General features: G+C 42.6%; 1 protein-coding gene across 4 annotated transcripts in view; it reads left to right on the top strand.

Annotated features, from left to right (window-relative positions):
- The window catches only part of PAX2 (paired box 2), an 86,974-nt gene extending 69,232 nt beyond the window's left edge, over positions 1 to 17,742 (top strand). Inside the window, exons 8-11 of one of the 4 annotated variants that reach the window (XM_064144827.1) lie at positions 2,936 to 3,145; positions 6,744 to 6,845; positions 12,714 to 12,800; positions 14,150 to 17,742. In XM_064144827.1, coding sequence (XP_064000897.1) covers positions 2,936 to 3,145; positions 6,744 to 6,845; positions 12,714 to 12,800; positions 14,150 to 14,226 — 476 coding nt within the window. In that variant the 3' untranslated portion in view covers positions 14,227 to 17,742. Of the gene's footprint in view, positions 1 to 2,935; positions 3,146 to 6,743; positions 6,846 to 12,713; positions 12,801 to 14,149 lie in introns of those variants that run through there. The other 3 variants (XM_064144826.1, XM_064144829.1, XM_064144830.1) reach the window with 3 other exon arrangements.
- Positions 17,743 to 19,824: the final 2,082 nt, after the last annotated feature.

A 19,824-nucleotide genomic window follows, 5' to 3' on the forward strand; every position in this document is an offset into this window, starting at 1 on the left:
ATGCCATCCACCAGTAAAGATACATGGGATATAAGTTATGCTTGTGCAGTTACAGAGAGTAGAGGAAAAGACAGACAGATGGGTAAATAGACACATAAAAGGCTGAGTTTTGGTTGTGCAGTCATTTGCTGTCTAATCTTATCCTTGCTTCCTCTCCACTACTCGAAGAGAGAAAAGCATTTAGGATTATTTTGTCCCAGTCTCTTTGCTGTGTTACTGTTGACTTCTTTATCCCCCCATGCTGAGTAAGTGGTGCTGCCTCTGGAAGGTGCGAGGAATCTTTCTTCATAAGCCTGATGTGTTCAAGGGAGGGCTGGGCTCATCTGTGCTGTGAGTCTGACAGGGGCTTTAACAGCCTCACAACACCGGGACAAATAGCTCCTGGTCCCTTAACCCTTCTCAGCTTTTCAAGGCAAGGCCTAGCACTGTTGTTCCCATTGCAAGGGCTTTAGATAGTCTTTCAGGCTGAAATCCTCTCTGTGGTGGCTGGGCAGAGCGGAAATCCAGGGGCTGGATCAGATTGGCCTAATGCTACAGCAGCTTAAGCAGTCTGTTTTACCAGAGATTATGGTTTCACTTACACAGAGCGCCTGAAAAATGCTGTGGTTTAGGAAGGATTATAGCTGAAAATTCCATGCTTTAAAAGAGAAATAAAGCAGGGGAGGGACTAGAAAACCCAACGTGCCTGGGGGCTGTGCAAACAGGATTAACCTCTGCCCATAGCACCTCTTGCTTCTGCCCACCCACGCTTCCTGTGTCCACTTTCTTCTCTGCCCTTTCCTCCTCAGTGGCTCCCCACACCTGCTCTCTCTTGCACAATACAGAGAGCTGGAAAAAGAGCCTGGGAAATGACCAGGACCAAACTGTCCCTAATTTATTTAGGTATGATTCTCAAATGGCTTCCTCAAAAAATATCACTTCACTTGAAGGCCCTGAAAGCCAGAAGATTTCTGGGCCTCTGTCTGTGCATAGATCTATTCATCCAAATTATCTTGTAGCAACATTATTTGGATAAAGGATTCAGCACTCCCAGACTGCTGTCTGCCTAAGGTAAATCTGTGTGCTCCTTGCCATCTGATGACACAGGATGCAGGGGAAAAGTAGCTTTGGTGGCTCCCCATTTGCAGAGACTGGTACTGGCATGTGAAAGCTCACTGACAGGATTGCAGGACAGTATATAGTTGTAAAAAGCAGAAGCTGGGCACTCACGTACTACCTACTCTGTAGACTTTAATTAACTATGCAACAATAACCACATACTCCAGCTTCTATTCCCCATATCCTCCACAAAATCTTTGCCAAACAGAGCTCCACATAGCAAAATCAGAAAACAATGACAATCCTCACTTTGTATACCAGAGACTTCATCTAAGTAAACTAAATAAGGAGGAACTGTACAACTTTTGGTCAGCACTGATCCTTTCCAATCAATTTGACCATGAGCAGAGGTCTTTGCTGCAAAGGAGTCTCAGTTATCAGAGGACTTTGTTGGCCATTGAAGTTAGAGGTACTTCAGGGAGAACACAGATGGCAGACTATAATTTTTGCCAGGTAGGAAACCTTTAGGAAACTAATGCCTCAGGATAAACAGCATTCACAGATAGAAACTGCTCAGCCCTTTATTGTCTAGGTGAGCATTGCAGCCTCACAATAAGGTGGCTAGAGTTAATTAAACCAGTTCTACATTAACGAAGTCAGATTTATGGACTAATTATACATTTCATTTCTATTTCTCTGTGTAAATCAAACACACCAGAATTAACTTATTTCATAGGCCATTGGCAACCCTTGCCATCACAGTGGAGAGACGGGTTTAATTTATTGTCTTTGTTTACCTGAGGGTGGATGGTTTGCTACATGATTTGGATCAGATCTGATAACGTCATCCATACTTTGCTTTCAGGTGTTTAAATTCAGGACTCTATTACTGCTGACCCAAACAACAGTGAGTGTTTTGAGGTACTGATGCTTTAGGTCACAGAATTCTCCAACTCCCAAAACTCTCAATTGGCAGCCAAGTCAGGAACAGTTGCAAAGTTGTATCTCTTGTGCCTATGCAAATCTGCACAAAAGAAATGGAGGTTCAAAGCAAACAACAATGAACATGAAACCTTTTATAAGTCACTCACACTTCCACTCCGCTATTAAATCTTTCTGTCAAGGTACCTGTGTGGCAACACTGTACTCTGAGAACAACCAGAGTCAGTACTGCCTGATTTATGGTTAAAGCTCCAAAGTGTGCCACTGTGAACAAGATCAACTGACTGAGCTATAGGTCTATCCACCTATTAACTGCACAGTCTCATTTGTTTTTTAACCATCTCAAGTTCTAGCTTTTTTGTCAAAGCTTTTATGGAGCTTGGCTATTACACTGAGCATCCTGTTTAATAGATGCTAATGATGATGCTGGTCTCCTGGGGAAGGTTTACCTTGGGTTTGAAAAGACAAAGTGGTATAATTCCCTGGGCCAAACCATGTAAGTGTAGCATCTTCATATTCCATCAGCCAGCAAGAGAAAGCAGCAGGAAAGGGAGCACAGAAGCTTCAGAGCATTCTTCTCCTTCCCAACCCTACGCTTCTTCCTGTCCTCTCTTCTCCTGCATGTTCCCTCCCTCACCTCTCCTTTTCCAGCATTCCATTCCTCCCACCAGCCACTGCACTCCATTCTCCTCATCTCCTGCTGCCCCTGCAGAGGCATCCCTGCAGTCAGAGCCTAGCCCCCGGGTACATTTACAGCTGTTTTCTCAGCACTGGCTCCTCTGATCTACTCCTAACCTTTTTATTTTTATTTTTGTTTTAAAATTAATTTCCCTGTAGATTTTAACCACTCCATTTTCATTTACCCATTTTGTTCTTCCTCTCCTCCCTTCCCTACCCTCCTCTTCCTCCCCCTGTTCCCTTTGTCTGTCTGTGTCCATCCCTTACCCTACCACAGAAAACCTCTCCTCTCCCCTCAGTATAAAGCAAGAGCCTCATGGAGCCTCTCTCACCCCTTTCACCCCCACCACGCCGGTCGGCTCTGGGCAGGCTGATCTTCAGCCCTTCCACATGGCCCTTTCAGATGATGCGTCCACGCCTTGCTACAGTGCCTTCCTTCATCATGGTGCCCACTTTGGGCAGTCCAGCAGCCAGCCTCTGATAGCAGGTAACCGACCTTGGCCACAAACTCAGTGGGGATGCTGCAGGCAAGGGGTTCAGTTTCATCTGATGGGGAGACCAGTAAATGCTGCAAGCTCTTTGAGTGCAAGTGGGAATGAGAGCAACTATGGCTCAGTTCTGTGTATGCAGCAGGTGTTCTCAACTCGGTGGAGAATGACAAGAAGATTTCATGCCCGTCCTTAATTTTTTTAGAATAAAATGGGAAAAGAAGCTGTAACTACCTAGAAGTGACTGGGTGTCCCAGCTGGATGAGTCTGGGACTTACACAGAAACGCTTGTTCAGCAAAATCCTGTGTAGCCTCAATAGCCATAATGCTCCTGAGTACTGCAGGCCCAGCAAGGGTAATGTGTACTAGCAAGGGTAGGTAATGGCAGATTCAATAACCTAGCCAGCTCTGGGACTGGCAAGGTCATTCAGGCTGGGTTGTACAAACTACTAAGTCAGATAAATACATAGGTGGTTAGTGAGCACTGCTAAAGTTATGCTATGAGCAATATCTGAGTCAACTAGTTTGTGAATGTCAGTGTGAGCTGGTACAGAACAAATAGTTAAGGATCAGGGAATCACATCTGAATGTCGAGACAATGAATGGTGGGTTGAGAGACCATAATGTCTTGAAGAGAAAGGAATGCAAATCTGAGGTAGGTAGCTTTTAAGGGAAGGAGAGAAGTACTGCAAAAGATGGCAGTACTTGGGAGGAACACGCTGGAGGGGAGGATGGAGAGGAAGGACAAGTTTCAGGTAGACACCTGGGAAAACTCCTGTGCAAGCTGACTGAAGGAACATTGCTACAGAAGCTCAGGAGTGGCTTGGGTGAAATAGTGTGTGACCACTGTGGCTGTTGTTAATCCACTGCCAAAGAATGTAGTTTGGGATTTTTTAGAACAAAAGCTTAGTTCAGGCTCCAATTCCTAATCCTCCAGAAACACATCTTACCTCTGCCTCCATCATGTTCCTATATTATTTTTCTCTTTTGACATAACATCCTCCCTTCGTCTTGTCAGGTGAGATTCACATTTCACCCCTGTAGGAAGGCAGCAAGTAAGACGGAGAAGACTTTCATATTCTTGGTCAAACATAAGTGCAGCAAATAAGAGCTACTGAGCTTGCAACACTTTCTAAGACAAAGTCTCCTGCCAGACTCTCTCCAACAATACAGTTCTTTGAGGATACATTCACATATGATCACCTTCTAGCCTAGAAGGCACTGTGTTTCACGAGAGCCATCTGCCTTAGAAAGTGTTCCAAAACTCAGTGTCTCAATGATGAAGGTGCTGTTCCTCATTCAGAAGGCTCCTTGGGAAAGGAAGAATTGCTGGAGTTAGAAGCGTGTCATGGGCAGGATAGGTGTGAGCTTTGCCATAGCCCTGGAGTGCAGGAATTTAATAATCCTGTCTACCTGTTGGTAGCAAGAAGAGGTAATGGAAGGAGCCTGCTTACAAGTAACAGCATTTTAAGAGTCTCTCTGTGGGACTCTCATTCATGTTGCTGGTACTGTTTGCTGTCGTCTTTTTGAAGGCTGGTATTTTGACAGATGATCACTTGCCAAAGAATTTTCCACACTGAGTTTTGAACATCATCCTCTGCGCACTCATGTCTGAATAAAAACACAGGGGCATATGTGCGTAGATCGAGTAGCAGTGTGAGTGTGTATGTGTTCCCACCTGAATGGAAGTGTCAAAATGAATTAATTTCGCCACATAATGTTCTCTCTAACTTTTCAGTGACACTGTTTTCTCACTCATCACCTGTTGTTATTTCTCAGGCTGGTCAATGAATGAAACCAAAAGAACATGAATTTTAAGCGTAAAACTTTCTTGCCTTAAGAGAACGTGAGGGTAGAAAAAGAACATATTGCTTAACACACAACTACAAATCACTGAAGAATGATGGTAATAAAAGAGCAGAAGAGTGCAGAATATAAATCCTTGAGGCATTATATTTATTTTTACCAATATTAGGGAGCGGCTGGAAAATGGCTCAGTCTTTGTCTGGTAGTTCTGCATCACTACCTAAGACAAGGTGAGCTAGGAACATCAGCCACCGATTAGGAACCTTTTCAGGGAGAAGTTCCATTTCTTTTTTTCTTGAGCAAATCACCTCAGCATCTTTAGTCAAGACCTATGAAAGCAATGACATTGGTTTATCTTTATCCCAGAGAAACTTCCTCCCTTCGGGTTAATGCTCCATGTTGATTAGTTTTTGCTTTGTTGTGTAACTGTTAATTATTTCTGATTCCTCAGCCAAGGTTCATGCTTGTTCCAGGGGCTGCTTTATCAGTTACCATTCATCACTAGAAGAGCTAAACCAACACTTACTCTTCTTTCATTGGCACATCCCAATACAGTTCTAGTGACTACAGCACTGCTAATTTGCCCTACTTAACATGTTGTTTCTAAATGTAATTCAGACTTCAGCCCTCCAGTAAGAACAGACAGGAGAGACAAAATTTCACAAAGGACTAACAAAAGACACAAACTTCTTGGTGAGCCACAGTTCACTTAGGGAATGTGAAAAGTTCTGGTTGCCTGGAACAGGCTGAGATCTCAGTAGGCAGCAGTGCAGGTTGAACTGTAAATCTCCCAGCAGCTGTGGGGGAAAGATTATCTTAATTTATTTAGCCTTTATTTTTTTTCATTTTTGGGTTTTGGCTTGCAACTCCCAGCAGTTTCTGAGATGATTTTAGTTCATTTAAATGCAATAAGCACTAACAGCAAATGCCCTTCTGGCTGGCCCATTTTCAGGCTAACCAGTCCAAATGAGGAAATGCCTCTGGCATCAAGCAAGAAGCCTCCAGCTGCACTTCCTAAGAGATGAAAAATTAGATGCAATTATCCACCCAGCCCACACCCCTCTCTACTTCTTTGGTGGAGAGAAGATATCACAATTTTAAGTATTACTAATGAAACTTGTACCTGTGATAAAAATGAAGTGGGGGACAAACTAATCTGCATGACCCTGTTACTCTTATGTATTACACCAGCACCTGGAAGGAATCCATCTCATGTTAAGTATTGTGCAAATGTACTCAGGGTGTACCCTTGCACCAAAGAGATTGCAGTGTAAAAACAATCACAGAGAGGTGAAGTGACTTGCCTAAAATCATCAGAAGGTGAATGGCAGAGGTGGGAAGAGAGACAGGCACAGAAAACTCCTGGATTCCTCTCCAATGCCTTGTACATTGATCATGCCCAAAGCAACATTACCACAGTTTTGGAACTGCGTACACTGCATATAGATAGGCCTTCAGCTACTCTGCCAGTGAATATGCTGCATTCTCTGTGCAGCTCGGAGCCATTTTGATTTAGTTAAAATAGATACAAAATCTACAGTGAAACAAACAAATTATTTTGAGCCTCACAAAGCTAAGTGTTAACATCCACTCTTACAGTGCAACATAAAAAGTGCCACAAGCTTCACTCAAAATTTTCAGTGGATGGACAGCACTTATGTAAGAGAAGGCTGCACAGCACTTGCCTGTCAAGCTGCTAGTCATGTGACAGTGGGACAAAAACTGATATCAAATCAATATTGAAAGATCTTATCCCTATTGATCTCCTGCCCTGATTCTTTCCCCTTCTAGGTCGTGATATGGCAAGCACCACCTTGCCTGGCTACCCACCCCATGTCCCCCCAACTGGACAAGGCAGCTACCCAACCTCAACTCTTGCAGGAATGGTTCCTGGTAAGTTAGCCCCCAGAGTTCAGTAACGGTGCAGGCATTTGAATGGTATTGCAATGGCATTGCAAGAGCTTTCACAGCTGGCTTTGCTATTGCTTTGCTGATATTAAGGGCTATTATTTTCAAAAAGAAGGTGCCCACAACCCCTTTTGTAACTTACCTGGTTTTATCTAGTAACTGATTCACTGCTGCTATGAGCAACTAGCTATCTGTAACCTGTGGCAATTAATTGGTAATTAATTAACCTTAGTATTCATTAACTAATGTAATTATTTCCCAATGACCCATGCAGACTATTATATATGGCTTGTGGCTTAAGATATTCAGCTATCCACTAACATAGAGTAACAACTTACCTTCTATCTAAAGCCAGGGCATCAAACTGAAAATCATCCATGGTAATTTAACACCTGCAGATTTTGGAGACTTACTGACCATAGCCTAAAAACTAGCTAAAGACTCAGCAATGATTAACAGCATTTCAGGAGAAACTAATATTCACATTTAGCAACCAACTACTTGTCCATCTCCTGTTTCTAAGATAGCGTCTCCGATCCAAGAAACCACCCACCTAATCCTACATCCAAAGGCAAACTTTCTTTGCTACCCAATGCCTTCTGGAGAAATACCTTCCCTATTTAGGGAGAATAGAGAACAATTTACCCTAAGGTAACTGAAGAGTTTATTACCCAAGGCTTTATTTCCCACTCCTCTGATGACATTAATCCCCTGAAGATAAATGAAGAGGCAGGATTTTAATTTCTCAGCCACATTAGCTCAGAACTTCATCTGCCACTTACTTCTGGTTTTGTTACTGCTCTGGGTTGTGACTCACGATGGCAACCTCTGCTACTGAAGAGATGACTCCAGAACTGAAATGGCAAAAAGGCTGAGGACAGAAATCTCTTAGGTAACTGCAATACAATTTGCCAAGGCTTATGAGTGAAAAGCCTAACTTAACCCTCATCCAAATCTCAGAACAGCCATGCAAATGAACATACATTGCAGTGAGGATAGTGAAAATACCACTGGTAGGAAATGTTTGCAGGTCAAAGTTTTAACATCCTTAAATTAGAAATCACAGCTTATATGCCATGAAGTATTGGCTAATGCCTGTGATCACATTCCAGAGCTAACAAGCTGCCTACCACTCATGATCCTAAGGCACCACAAAATCTCAATCTATGCTGTGAAAACAAAGCGATGGTCCTCCAGATCAGGAAAAGATAGTGGATTTGTCCCACCTCAGCCTCACTTTTGCCCCTTGCTATAGTTGGACAGCTTGTTGAACTTCTGGGCTGATGCAGAGCTGAAAAATTTTAGGGTGTCTCCTTCCACAGTATATTCTTGTTTCCAGAATCAGAGAAGCACTAAGAAAATGTAATTTAATTAAAAGCCAGCACTCAATAACAGTAAGTAGACTCGGTCAACATTTAAGTCAGTTATATGTCAGAAATTACAGAAGGTCATGGCATATAGAAATGATTAATAACATTGAAACAGCTGGCTCTTTGAATAAGTGCTTTTGAAAATCAGAGTTTTCTCAACTTCTAACTGTTCTCAGCCTCTTAACTGTTCAAAGACTACTGTCACTCTCATTACTAGGATGATTCTGACACCCAAACTGGGACCAAAAATTTAAGACCACTAATCATGAGGATCATTTATCCAATAATAGGATATTTCAGCTCATTGATGTGGAGGTTTCTTATCAATAAGGCAGCAGTGTCCAGTGTCCACCAAAACACAGAAATATTCCCTAAAAGAAGCAGGATGATGAAGGAAAAAATTAAGATGCTTCAAAGAAGAAAAGATTATTCCAGTTAATTCACTATCTTTACATAAAATCTGATGTCAACATTCAATTAGAGGAATTTTTTTCCGGTGGCCTACTTGGGCATCCTGCAGTAGGTACAGCATCTTTCCACAGAGCACCAAATTCTGGCTGTTTCAGTCATACTCCACTGGTCAGACCCAGCCTGACAGCCCTTCTATTCCTGTCTTTTAATGTGACTGAAGTCAACAAGCTGGAGATGAAGTGGCTTCCTGGGAAGTAACATAAGAACTGGCCTTAATGGGTCACACTGCAGATCTCTGCAGCCACTACTCTCTGTGAGGGGCCAAAAGTGAATGCCTGGGAAATGGTGTAAGAATAGAACAAGCTTGTACAGGTACACTCTCAAAAAATCTCCCAGCCTCCAGCAAGCTGCAGCTCAAAGACTTCCTACACCAGACTTAGTATCTATTAAATAATCTTGACATGTTTTCCATCCACAAACTTTAACAATCTTGAACCCTTAAAAGCTTTTAACTTTTGTAGCAACCTATGTCAAGAAGTTCTGTAGCTTTCCTACATATTGTATGAAAACTACCAAACTACCTCTCCTACTTGTTGTGAACCTGCCACCTGCTAAGCTCACTTCATGCCTCATGGTCTCTGTATTAGAAGTCTAAACATGCCAAGATTTAAATACAGATACCAAGAAATACTACTAGTAAAGGTTCCCAGAGCGCAGATTGCACAGAATATAGGCCTCATGAGATCGATCATCTGTGCTTGCTTGCAACCTCTGTTAAAAGTCCCAGGTTAAACAGAGAAAACAAATATGATACTGCCAATGGTTCGTTACATGCCCCCCAGGCCAAGAAAGATCAAGGGTCAGTGCTTTAACTACACTGGAAACAAGAAGCTCAGGGAGTATCTTTAAGAAACACACTGACAAGGAAGCAAACCTTATTGTCCAGATGTGAGTGCATAGGAGAAAGAGGCTCTGCCTTCTCTGAAGAAATGTGCACATCTAAAAATAGAACTGATTAGAAACCAGAATTTTCAACCCATACAGAACTCTGATATTTTGATGCTTGTTTTCATCTTGCATTGCTATGAGGAAGCAAAGTCTTGAAACAGTTCAATTTGCAAACATCAGAATAAAACATTTCAGCAATGTCAACATGTTCTAGATGTCAAGATGTATTAAAATAATAAAAGAATTGAAAGGAAATTAAATGAGATGAGAAAGGCAAAATGAAACAAAACAAGAAAGTCAAAACATAATACTTTGTTTCAATTTGCAATGATTTCAGAACTTTTGTTTCCAAAACTCCACTGAACCTGACAAGCTCAGGCAAAACATTTCCACTTCAATGAGACAGCATTTTCCAGTGGAAAACCATCTCTGAGAAGACTGCTTGACCAGTGCTAACCACAGCTGCTCTGTTCTATCTGTGACAACCTTTCACTACACTTGTACTTGCATAGTCTAGAGAAAATCTTGTCTCTACCTGCAGTACATCCATGCAACATGGTCACTCATGAACGCAAATACCTCTGAAGTTAATGCTGGTAATGTGGCAAGGTCTATATCCTGTATTTGCCCTCATCTATAACTACAGGTTCCAGGCTGTAGACATGGATGAAACCCTGTAGTCCCTGAGCACACACTTGAAAAAGCAGGGGTTAGTTGGTCTCAGAAGGATGAATCAGGTATTGTGCTACACTTAACCTATACATCTGAGAGATGTTTCCTGCATGGGTAACAGAGTAACTTTGATCTCTGCCTCCATTCCTCCTCTTTCCCAGAAAGGCCATCGAGTTTCTGCAGGCTGTTTTGAAGTGAACATCCACTGAAGGGAACGGCAGTTTACACAGAGCAGTGCAAAGCCCGCAGAGGGCTGGTGATGGCAGCGGCAGGGAGTCGTTAAACAGAATCCAATGTTGATGAGGAAATTACACTTGTTTCATTAGTGATCGGGGAAGGCGATAGCTCAGTTCCTCTTGGTCACAGTTGAGCTCAAAAGCTCATTATCCTGCTGCATGCATGCTTTCACTCCTCGTCAATAAACAGTGTTTCCAGTGGCTGCCCTCCCTCCTCCCCATCTCTCCATAGCTGGGGCTCTTTCTCCTCTACTTAACCTGTGCTTTAGGAACAGTTTAGGGTGACAACTCAGTAGAGGGTGAGAGAGAAGCCTTGAAATATCAGAACTCTCTGTGAAGAGAAGTGATGTTTATATGAGGCATTTCAAAGCATAAATTCTCACCTGGATAGTTTTTTAAACTTCCTTGGGAGGTAAACTCATTGCAGTATATCCCACAGGTAAGTTACTTCAGTAGAGATACACCTGGAGAATGCATTGCTTTTTTGCCTTTGTATTGGATCCCAGAGTATCTTGGCCACCTTAGCAAGTTTCGCCTATTCCTCCCAAGCTAGCTGTAAGGATTGACAGCGCAGAATGTTTCTGGATATGGAAATATGCTGAGTTATTACCATTAAAATAGCATTTAGCAAGGTCTGTCATACTAAGTTAGGGTTTATGCTGAAAGTAAAAGCTACTGTAACTAAAATACCTTTGAATGGTGACTGGTTTAGATACATACACACTTAGGTACTGACTACTTTGATTATTATCCTGACTGTCCTTAAAAAACCTGTCTGGACAGATTTTCCTCAGTTTAAACCAGTGCAAATCCCAAGACTTCAACAGACTTCATTTCCACCATCTAAGAACCCACGGTTTGAGCTTTAACTCTCCAGCGAGGGGAGATTTGCAGAGATTGCAGTGTAATTAATTGACATTTCTTTGGTAAGCGTGTCTTGCATTGCCTTCTTCCCCTATTCCACGGTATCTAACAGGAACCCCAGGTGCTTTCCAAACACTTCTGTTGTAACCCCTCCACCCCTGCCTCACCACAGACTACAAGCTAATAATCAGGCTCTTCTTCCACTCTCTTTTAAGCACGTAATGCCTTTCAGACAGCACTAATATTCCCCAGTCTGTTAGTAGTACTGCATTAAATTGAGGTTATGATCAGATAATAGTATGTTTTTACTTAACAAAATCATACATTTTTAAGTTCCAGGAGGTTTATTTATTTGGAACATAGCACCATACCTCCTCAGTCATTAAATGTAATTCCCTTAGCCATGCATAGCCTTCTATAAAGCAAGGAGACTCAGCTCCTTATGCACAATAAAACTGAATATATAAGAAGACTCTGCAATGTTCAAAATTCCACTCAGAGTCTTACTCAATCAACAAAGCTCACAAGTGTTTTGTCCGGGCCCATTTTACTGAATGTGAAAAAGGAAGCTGTAGCCCAGATTGTCTTTTAGTCTCAGAACAGGACCTGAAGTTCTAATTATTAGAAAATTATTCTCTTGAACTAGCATGTAGCACTTTTCCTCTGGAGCTCACCAACTAAGCACAAAGGTGGGGCTAATCGTATCTGAATTACTTTTCTGGCTATCACCACCATATAGAGTAAGAAAGAGTGACTCATGTTCTCAACTTTATTTTATTTTAAACTGAAGTCCACCCTACCCCGAGAACATTTCCAAAAAGAAACTATGTGTTTCTCCACAAGTATGTAATCAACACCCACAGTACCCTACAAACAAAACCTAGCACTGCTAGCTCCAATGAGTTAATTGTGAGCTTGTCCCATCAAGCTCCTGTGCCTGCTCCCTTGACATTACTGGAAAACTTAGATGTTATGTAAAAGAAAGCTGACAAATAATTGAAGGAAAAACTTGCATATGCAATCCTATTGCAACCAGAGAATCAGAAATTAAAAGGCAACAAATGTTAAACCAGTTTAACTTTTTATTTGCATTATTGAATTTCATTATTTTAAATTAATTTCTTGATTCTGAAGAGGTCAATCTTTTGACTTTTAATTGTATGGGTAAGCAACACTGTGCTGAACAAACACTATAGTGTCCTGAAGGGCACAGTCCCAGCTGGGCAGGGAAGCTACATACACTAGAGTTTTCCCCCTGGCATACAGATTCATCATGAACACTGTCTTGGTGGAATAGCAGACATCAATCTTCATTCCTAACTGTGCCTCACACCTTCCTTGGTTTCTTCCAGGGAGCGAGTTCTCAGGGAACCCCTACAGCCACCCTCAGTATACAACTTACAACGAGGCCTGGCGGTTCAGCAACCCTGCATTACTAAGTGAGTACCTCTTTCCCAGAGCACACCCCCAGCCTCGCTCTCCTTATGTTTGTCTTTTTGTTTTCTTTTTTTACTGTTGGGTTCTTTTTTCCTCCCTTTGTTGTTGTTGTTTTTCCTTTTTTTTTTTCCTTTTCTTCCCCCACCCTCTTTTTTTTTTTTTTTTTTTTCATTTATTTCAAGTACTTGGGCAGAAGAGAGGCCTTATTCCTCAATCTCCAGTCCAGTGCCTAGATGGGTATATACCTCACAAATGTTTTGTATCTGTTCTGAAGCTGATTCACATTTCATGAGATAGTTCAGAATTCCATTTCAACTCGGGCTTCTCCATAGGCTGCATTCGCAATTTTTTCCAGATTAGATCAGAAGTTAAATTCAGGTTCTGCTACTCTCTGAGGCTGCATTCAGCATCCACTCAAGGTCTGTTTAAAAATCCAGATGAGGTTTCACTGCTCTTCCAAGCTAAACCTGGAATCAGTTCCTGGGGATAAGGAAATCTCAGGTAATTTCTTCCTATCAGACCATCTGGACCAGTGTCCAGAGTGGGAGACAGGCTGTATCACTAAGTTTATAATAGGGGCAGTAATCTCCAGTGACTAATATGCCTAGAAGCAGGCATTTTTTCAGAGGCGAAAAAAACTTACCATATGAACATACCTTCTAACACAACATTCCTTTGCAAGGAGATAGGAAGAGAGTAATTATAGGTAAAAGAAATCATGTGTGATTATTACTTACGTATTTACTGAGGCACATTTTATTCCAGTGTTGTTAAACCTCAGTAAATGTGATCTTAATAATCAATCACTATTTAAAACACATTCAATAACTACCTAGAGAGCTTTTACACCAAATATGACCAAAATCGTAGGCAATAAAACATTGCAAAATTGTTTCATTTTTCCCCTCCTGGTTTTAAAACTGACCCATTACACTTTGTCAGGTATGCTCAGAACATCTGGCCCTGACACTTTCCGTGTGGCTGTAGGTCAGGTGTGGTGTTTTTTGTGCTGCAATGCTCAAGGATTTCTCTCCCCGAAACTTATTGATGGACAGAAGAAACAAAAGAATCTCCTTCCTGTAGAGGGGGGTTCAGAGACAGAGACCACAGTAGCTTCTCTTTACTGAAACGCACCCCTTGGCTGGTTTCCACTGATTGCCTTTCCTTAACCCCATTAAGAGCTGAGTCCCCAAGTTCATTCTGTTGGTTGTTTTCCTTTTCTTTCCTCCTTTCCTTTTCAGTTCTCCTTCTGTTTATTTTCTTTGTTTGATTGTTTTATTTTTTATTTTATTTTATTTTTTTACTGTTTGTCCTTTCAACCAGTCCATTCTTCTCCTGTGTTAACTTTCAGGTTCCCCTTATTATTATAGTGCCACATCCCGGGGCTCCGCACCTCCCACTGCTGCCGCTGCCTATGACCGCCACTAGTTACCATGGAAACCACATGAAACTGCAGGGCGACAGCTTAGGCCTCCACATTGTACCTGTCTGATCACATCCCTACATCCCTGGGAAGGGTGAAGAGACCTTCTCCGTTCCTCCCCACAGTCCAGTACCTTCCTCCTCACTATGAAGGCTCCGGACCAAGCTCTCACCACCCGAGACTGAGACCCTCCAGCCCACCCCCTGCCCTTCGTCCAGACTGTTCCCTCCGCTCCAGGAAGAGCCTGCAACCAAGTGGCTTCTCCTGAGGGAGTCCTCCACCTCGCCTGGGCAAAACTCAGCCACATGGAGTCCTCTTGACTTCCAGGACTTTAGGGGGACTGGGAAGCAACACAGCTGGTGACCACTGCCTTTCAGGACCCCCTTCTGGGAGCGGTAAGGGCCAGGGGAAGCAGAGAAGGACACTGCTTGTGAAACACTGTTCCCCAAAGATATGTGCTTCTGTGGTGGACTCTTCAGCACGTGTAACCTGTGCCACTCACCCTATTTCCCAGGACAGGGGGAACGGTCTGGGCTAGAGCAGAGATGGCAGTAGAGATCTGACCCATCTCACAGTGGAGAAAAGGACCAAGTAACTATCTGCACCTCGTGAGGGGTTCTCTGTGCACCTCATTCCCACTCTCCAGCATGGCTTCCCCCATGGTTGGCTGCACCTCACACGTGGTGACATTGCAGGCCAGAGTCGGGAGGAACCTCACACATACACCCACAATATCTGTGACACACAATCAGCTCAGACAGGAGGATGGAGCAACATATACAAACCAACTGACAAAATGAAGAAATATATAAATAGATATATAAATATAACTGTGTTTTTATGCTTTGTCATGAAGGTCTGTAAAAAGGAAAAAAAAAAAAAAAAGGAACAAATCCCCAATTTTCTAAAAAACCCAAGCAAACAAAACCAACAAAAAAACCCCAAAATAATAATTAAAAAACCCTACAAAAATAAACCTCCAAGTCCTGTCCCTCCCCACCACCTGAATGGCAGACGAGTTCCTCTAACATTTGATGCTCCTCTTTCACTCCAGGGTTTTGTTTCCTTTCTGTTTTGCACTACAATGGGATGGTGGTATTGGAGAGGATTGGATGCCAGCTCCACCCACAGTCGCCTCCTCCCCCTTTCCCAAATCCTGTCTCTGGGGACCAGTGTGGACAAGTCACATCTGACAAAGTTACCAAACACATCAGTTGACAAAAAAGCACTCTGAGTCAACAAATGTTTTCCATGTCACTGGTTGGCAAACAAAGAAAACAAGCCCAGCTGTGCTCTAACAGTGTTGTTGGTGGAAAGCATGGGGCTTCACGTGGGCCCATCTGATTGCCCTCTGGACAGCTGAGACTGAGATGGACAAATTCAGGATTGGCTGGGATTATTGCTTGGTTCCCTAGCCTTTAGCCTCTGTTCTTAAACCCTGTACCTGTGATGACTTCAGTTCACCCACATCCCAACTCTGGCAATTTTAGACATGCCCAAAACCCATTCGCCAGATTCCCAGTGCTGATGACAACAGCTTCATTATCTGTGTCCAACACCTAATTTCCTACCACTATAGCCTTGCTATATGTGCCCTCTTTGATTCCCAGCCCATCTGCTCATACACCTACTAATTTATAGGCTTCCATTCAAATCCATATGCCTGCATCCCAAAAGCCAGCTTCAACATACAGCCCCATCTTTTCATCTTCAATCCAATATTGTGCACCCTAATATTTACTTCTTATCCCAATTGCTCACCTGATGCTTCTCTAGGGATTATCTGCTCTTTTTTGTTCCCACACGGCTGGCAAACACTGTTCTGCAAAAGGCTAACTGTCAATAGAAATGCTTATTATTCCTGTATCATCAACAAACTCATAAACTGTTCCTTGCACTGACACTTCCTAAAAAATACTCAAAGAAAACATGAAGGCAGCTACAGCCTGTCCCTAGGGCATCGAGTCTGCCAAAGTAGATCCTTATTGTTTTAGAGAGGTTTCAAATAAAACTTGTGGGCTACTGTCCATGGACAAAGACAGGATTGAGAATCAAACCCCTGAAAGGGCATAAAAGTGAACAATCTGTACAGCCAATATGATGTATAAAATCCAGATTTCCAAGCCTCAGAGGAGATGTGGTTGTGGACTCTTGGTATTCTGTCTCCAAGTTTAACTTGTATGTATTAAATTCATCACCAGTAAACAGCTGTGTTGATCCCAAAGGCCCCTTTCACCTAACACTTTTAGCCCTTGCATGGCTCTAGCTGATTATAGGTCTGTGTCTTCTTTAATGGGGTGCCCAAATGATAAGGGTGTTTGGGGAGGGATGTTTACATAGAAGATATAGAGCTAAAATCTTTTCCTGTACAGAATAAAATCAAAGAGGGTACTCCTGATCTGTGTCATTCTGCACATCTTACCTCTGAGTAACCTGCTGCAAATAGCAGAGTTACTACACTGTCACCCAGACCAGAGTTTGGCCTGTTATCTCATCTTATTCTATAAGAGAAGAAAATTCAGAGTGATTTAAAAAAAAATTACTTTCACCACTCCTTCTGTTTTCCTCCACAGACAGCAGATAGATGCTGGACCCTGTCAGCAAACTCTACTTTTTACTCTCTCAATACAGCCTTTGCTCTGCTTGCGCACCACCCACTTTTGCTCAGCAGGTGGTCAAGGCAGAGGCAGTAAATCCAAGGACCAGCAAGGAGAACCTCTTGAGGCGGCTGTTACACCTCCTGCTCGGCAACTTACAGTCCAGGGGCCCCTCAAGAGAAGCTATCAGCTCAGAAAAGCTTATTTTAAAACCAGTGTTTCACTAAACTTGAGACGCAAGCTAGGGTATGAAAGCAGGATTTGGTTGGCTCACCATGGCTGTCTTGATTTGATCCTCAGAGGGTCAAATCGATTGTGGGTGTAACTCCACTGATAAAAGAGGATTTCCACCAGGCACTGGATTGGTCTAGAAAGTTCATAAGCATGGCATGTAGTTTGAGCAGGAAAATGAAAAGGAAAGCAGAATTATGCAAAGAACTGGGCAGTCTAATCCTCTACACCGCCATCTGTAGACTCCCCAAGCGAATGTACTGAATTACATTTGCCAAAGACTTTCTGGTGTTGGTTGTTTTGATTTACAGTTGGTGGATGCATTGTAAAGCAGTATTATAGCTGAAGTTGAGTAGCTGACATGGGGATTTATGTGGTGATATGCAGAAGAAAACCATCAATATTCATATAGATTCCATTAGACTGGACTATGCAGGAAACGCAAAAAATCTACCAATTATTTAATATTATGTTATTTGCAAAAACAGTTGCTGCTTTGTAGGAAGATAATGTGTGTGATGTGAAGGCAATTCCTCTTGTATATAAGTTCATCTCCATCTTCATCATGGTAGTTATTAAAACAGCCTCGCCTCATCCTGTAGATAAGGAACACGCTGTCTGTACTGTGCAAGTCTCGTTGTGCTCACTGAAAACAAAACAATGTGTTCAATAAAGCACAGCACAAATCCAGAACCTGAGGGAACAGCCCAACCTTCCCCAACAGGCCAACAGTTGCTTTGTTATAGGAAAATAGGTTTTGCTGGGTTTGGGTTGTTTTGGGTTTGGTTTGTTTTTTTTTTTCTTTAAAAAGGCTTTACAGGAGAAAAAATGACAAATAATTGGAGGAAGAAATCACTATGCAAAATCCAGCAAAATCCATGACTCACATCTCTTCCCTCCATTCTGTCTCCTCCCTTTTTTCCATTTCCTTCTCAGGCCCACTTTCCACCCCATTTCTATCCCTCTCTTTTATTATTCTTCATTCCCAATGCACTTTTCTATCCAGAGAGGGAACAGCATTACTGATCTGAAAGCAGGTATCTGGGACCTCAAATTCCCCAGTTCTCCCCATGGCTCTAGAGAACCGTTGTCAAGTCCAATTTCCTCCCTATGCCTCAATTCCAATCTTCTGTAAAATGGGAATAACAATAGTTCCTAGTTCACAGGGGGATTGCGCAGCTGAATTAATTAGCACCGGCTCAGTGCTTTGAGATCCTGGAAAGAAAATTCTATCAAAGTGTTCAGTATTATTCTGAATAATAATTAATGTTTCCATTACATTTCTCTCTTTTCTTTTTTCTCTCAAATCATTTTGTGTTTCTTTATTTTTCTTCCTTACCTCTCCCTTCACTTCTTTCTTCTCCTGTCATTCTTAGCCTTGCTGTTATGTTTGCTTTATCTAATGGACCAAGCAGAAATGTTGTGTGATTGGATCTCCTTCTGTAACCAATTTTTCACAGGGGAAGAATATCCTGAGTTCTTAAATGCCATGCTTCACTGGAAGCAACAGGGACCACGGCATTTAAAATTGGGCAGAACTTCTGAGTCCTCTTCTCTGAAGCTCCTACATCCTTTTGGCCCAATGGATGTGGCATAACATGGAGGGAGGGTTGCACAGGGTGGAAGCATTAAAGGTGACACTCCTGTGACCTATAAATCTCTTGGGGAGGGTTGGTGGCAGTGAGCCCTGCAGAGGAAACTGGGAGAAGTCTGCATGCCTTCTGACCCATTGGGAGTAATGATTCAAAGCCAGGCTAAGACTTTGGAATTAATCACAACATGAATGTGAGGATGTGCAACAAACAAAAGGAAAACAAAAAAAACCTGCATTTCTTTCTCCCCTTGAGTATGTAATTATATATGCACATAAACAGCACTCCTGAATGAGTTTTTGGTTTACTGAACTGTTGGAAAGCCCCTACCCTTTTATCCTTAAGGAAAACAACTCCTCTGGGAAAAGAAATAAGAATCATAGCTGCCCTGTTTGGCACTGATCAGAATGAGGGCTTCTGAGGGACTCCACAAACACCACAGCATGCTCCTTGGCTGGGCCCAGGACCGTGGCAAACTTGCAATGCAGGAAGGAGGGACCAAACAACGACAATTACGGAATTGACAAGTCCAACTGTAAGCAGCTCTGCTGATGCTCTCCAGGCTAAACTAGACATGAGACTGCAGAAGGGAGGGGGGCAGTGCCAGGCACAGGGTCATATCCATTCTAGGCTGCTGCAGCCACTCTTGGCTTTTCCTCATCGCTTCAGTTCTGTTTGACTCTTTTCTTTTCCCTTTTTGTGCACATGAGAAATATTTTTTTTTTTTTTTTGGTATGTCATTTTTGTGGCTTCTGGCTAGTTTCTCCTTCCCTCCCTCCTCTCTCTCCCCCTCAATGCTTCCCTCTCAGGTGGACTCCCCTTGAGGTCTCCAAGATGTTTTATTTGTTGCACCTATCATCTGTTGGGCACCATACACACAGAATCACAGAACAGGATCACCTATACCAGATCACACAGGAACATATCTAGGTGGGTCTTGAATATCTCCACAACACTATGATTGCCAGCAATCACCACTCTGTGTGATGGAAAGCACCACACATGCTTGCTTCACCCTGCAATGCAAAACAGACTCTGTGCTCCCACCAACCACTACCCCACTCCTATTCGCTGCTAGCAGAAGTCCCTGTTTTATTGATGTCACTCAACTGACTCCATAACACATGAAGTGTCCCCAGATAGTTCAGAAAAATCAAAACTGCAACATCAGAAAGATGTGGGG

Source organism: Pogoniulus pusillus, chromosome 6 (assembly GCF_015220805.1).
Source record: "Pogoniulus pusillus isolate bPogPus1 chromosome 6, bPogPus1.pri, whole genome shotgun sequence".
In the NCBI taxonomy this organism is placed as follows: domain Eukaryota; kingdom Metazoa; phylum Chordata; class Aves; order Piciformes; family Lybiidae; genus Pogoniulus; species Pogoniulus pusillus.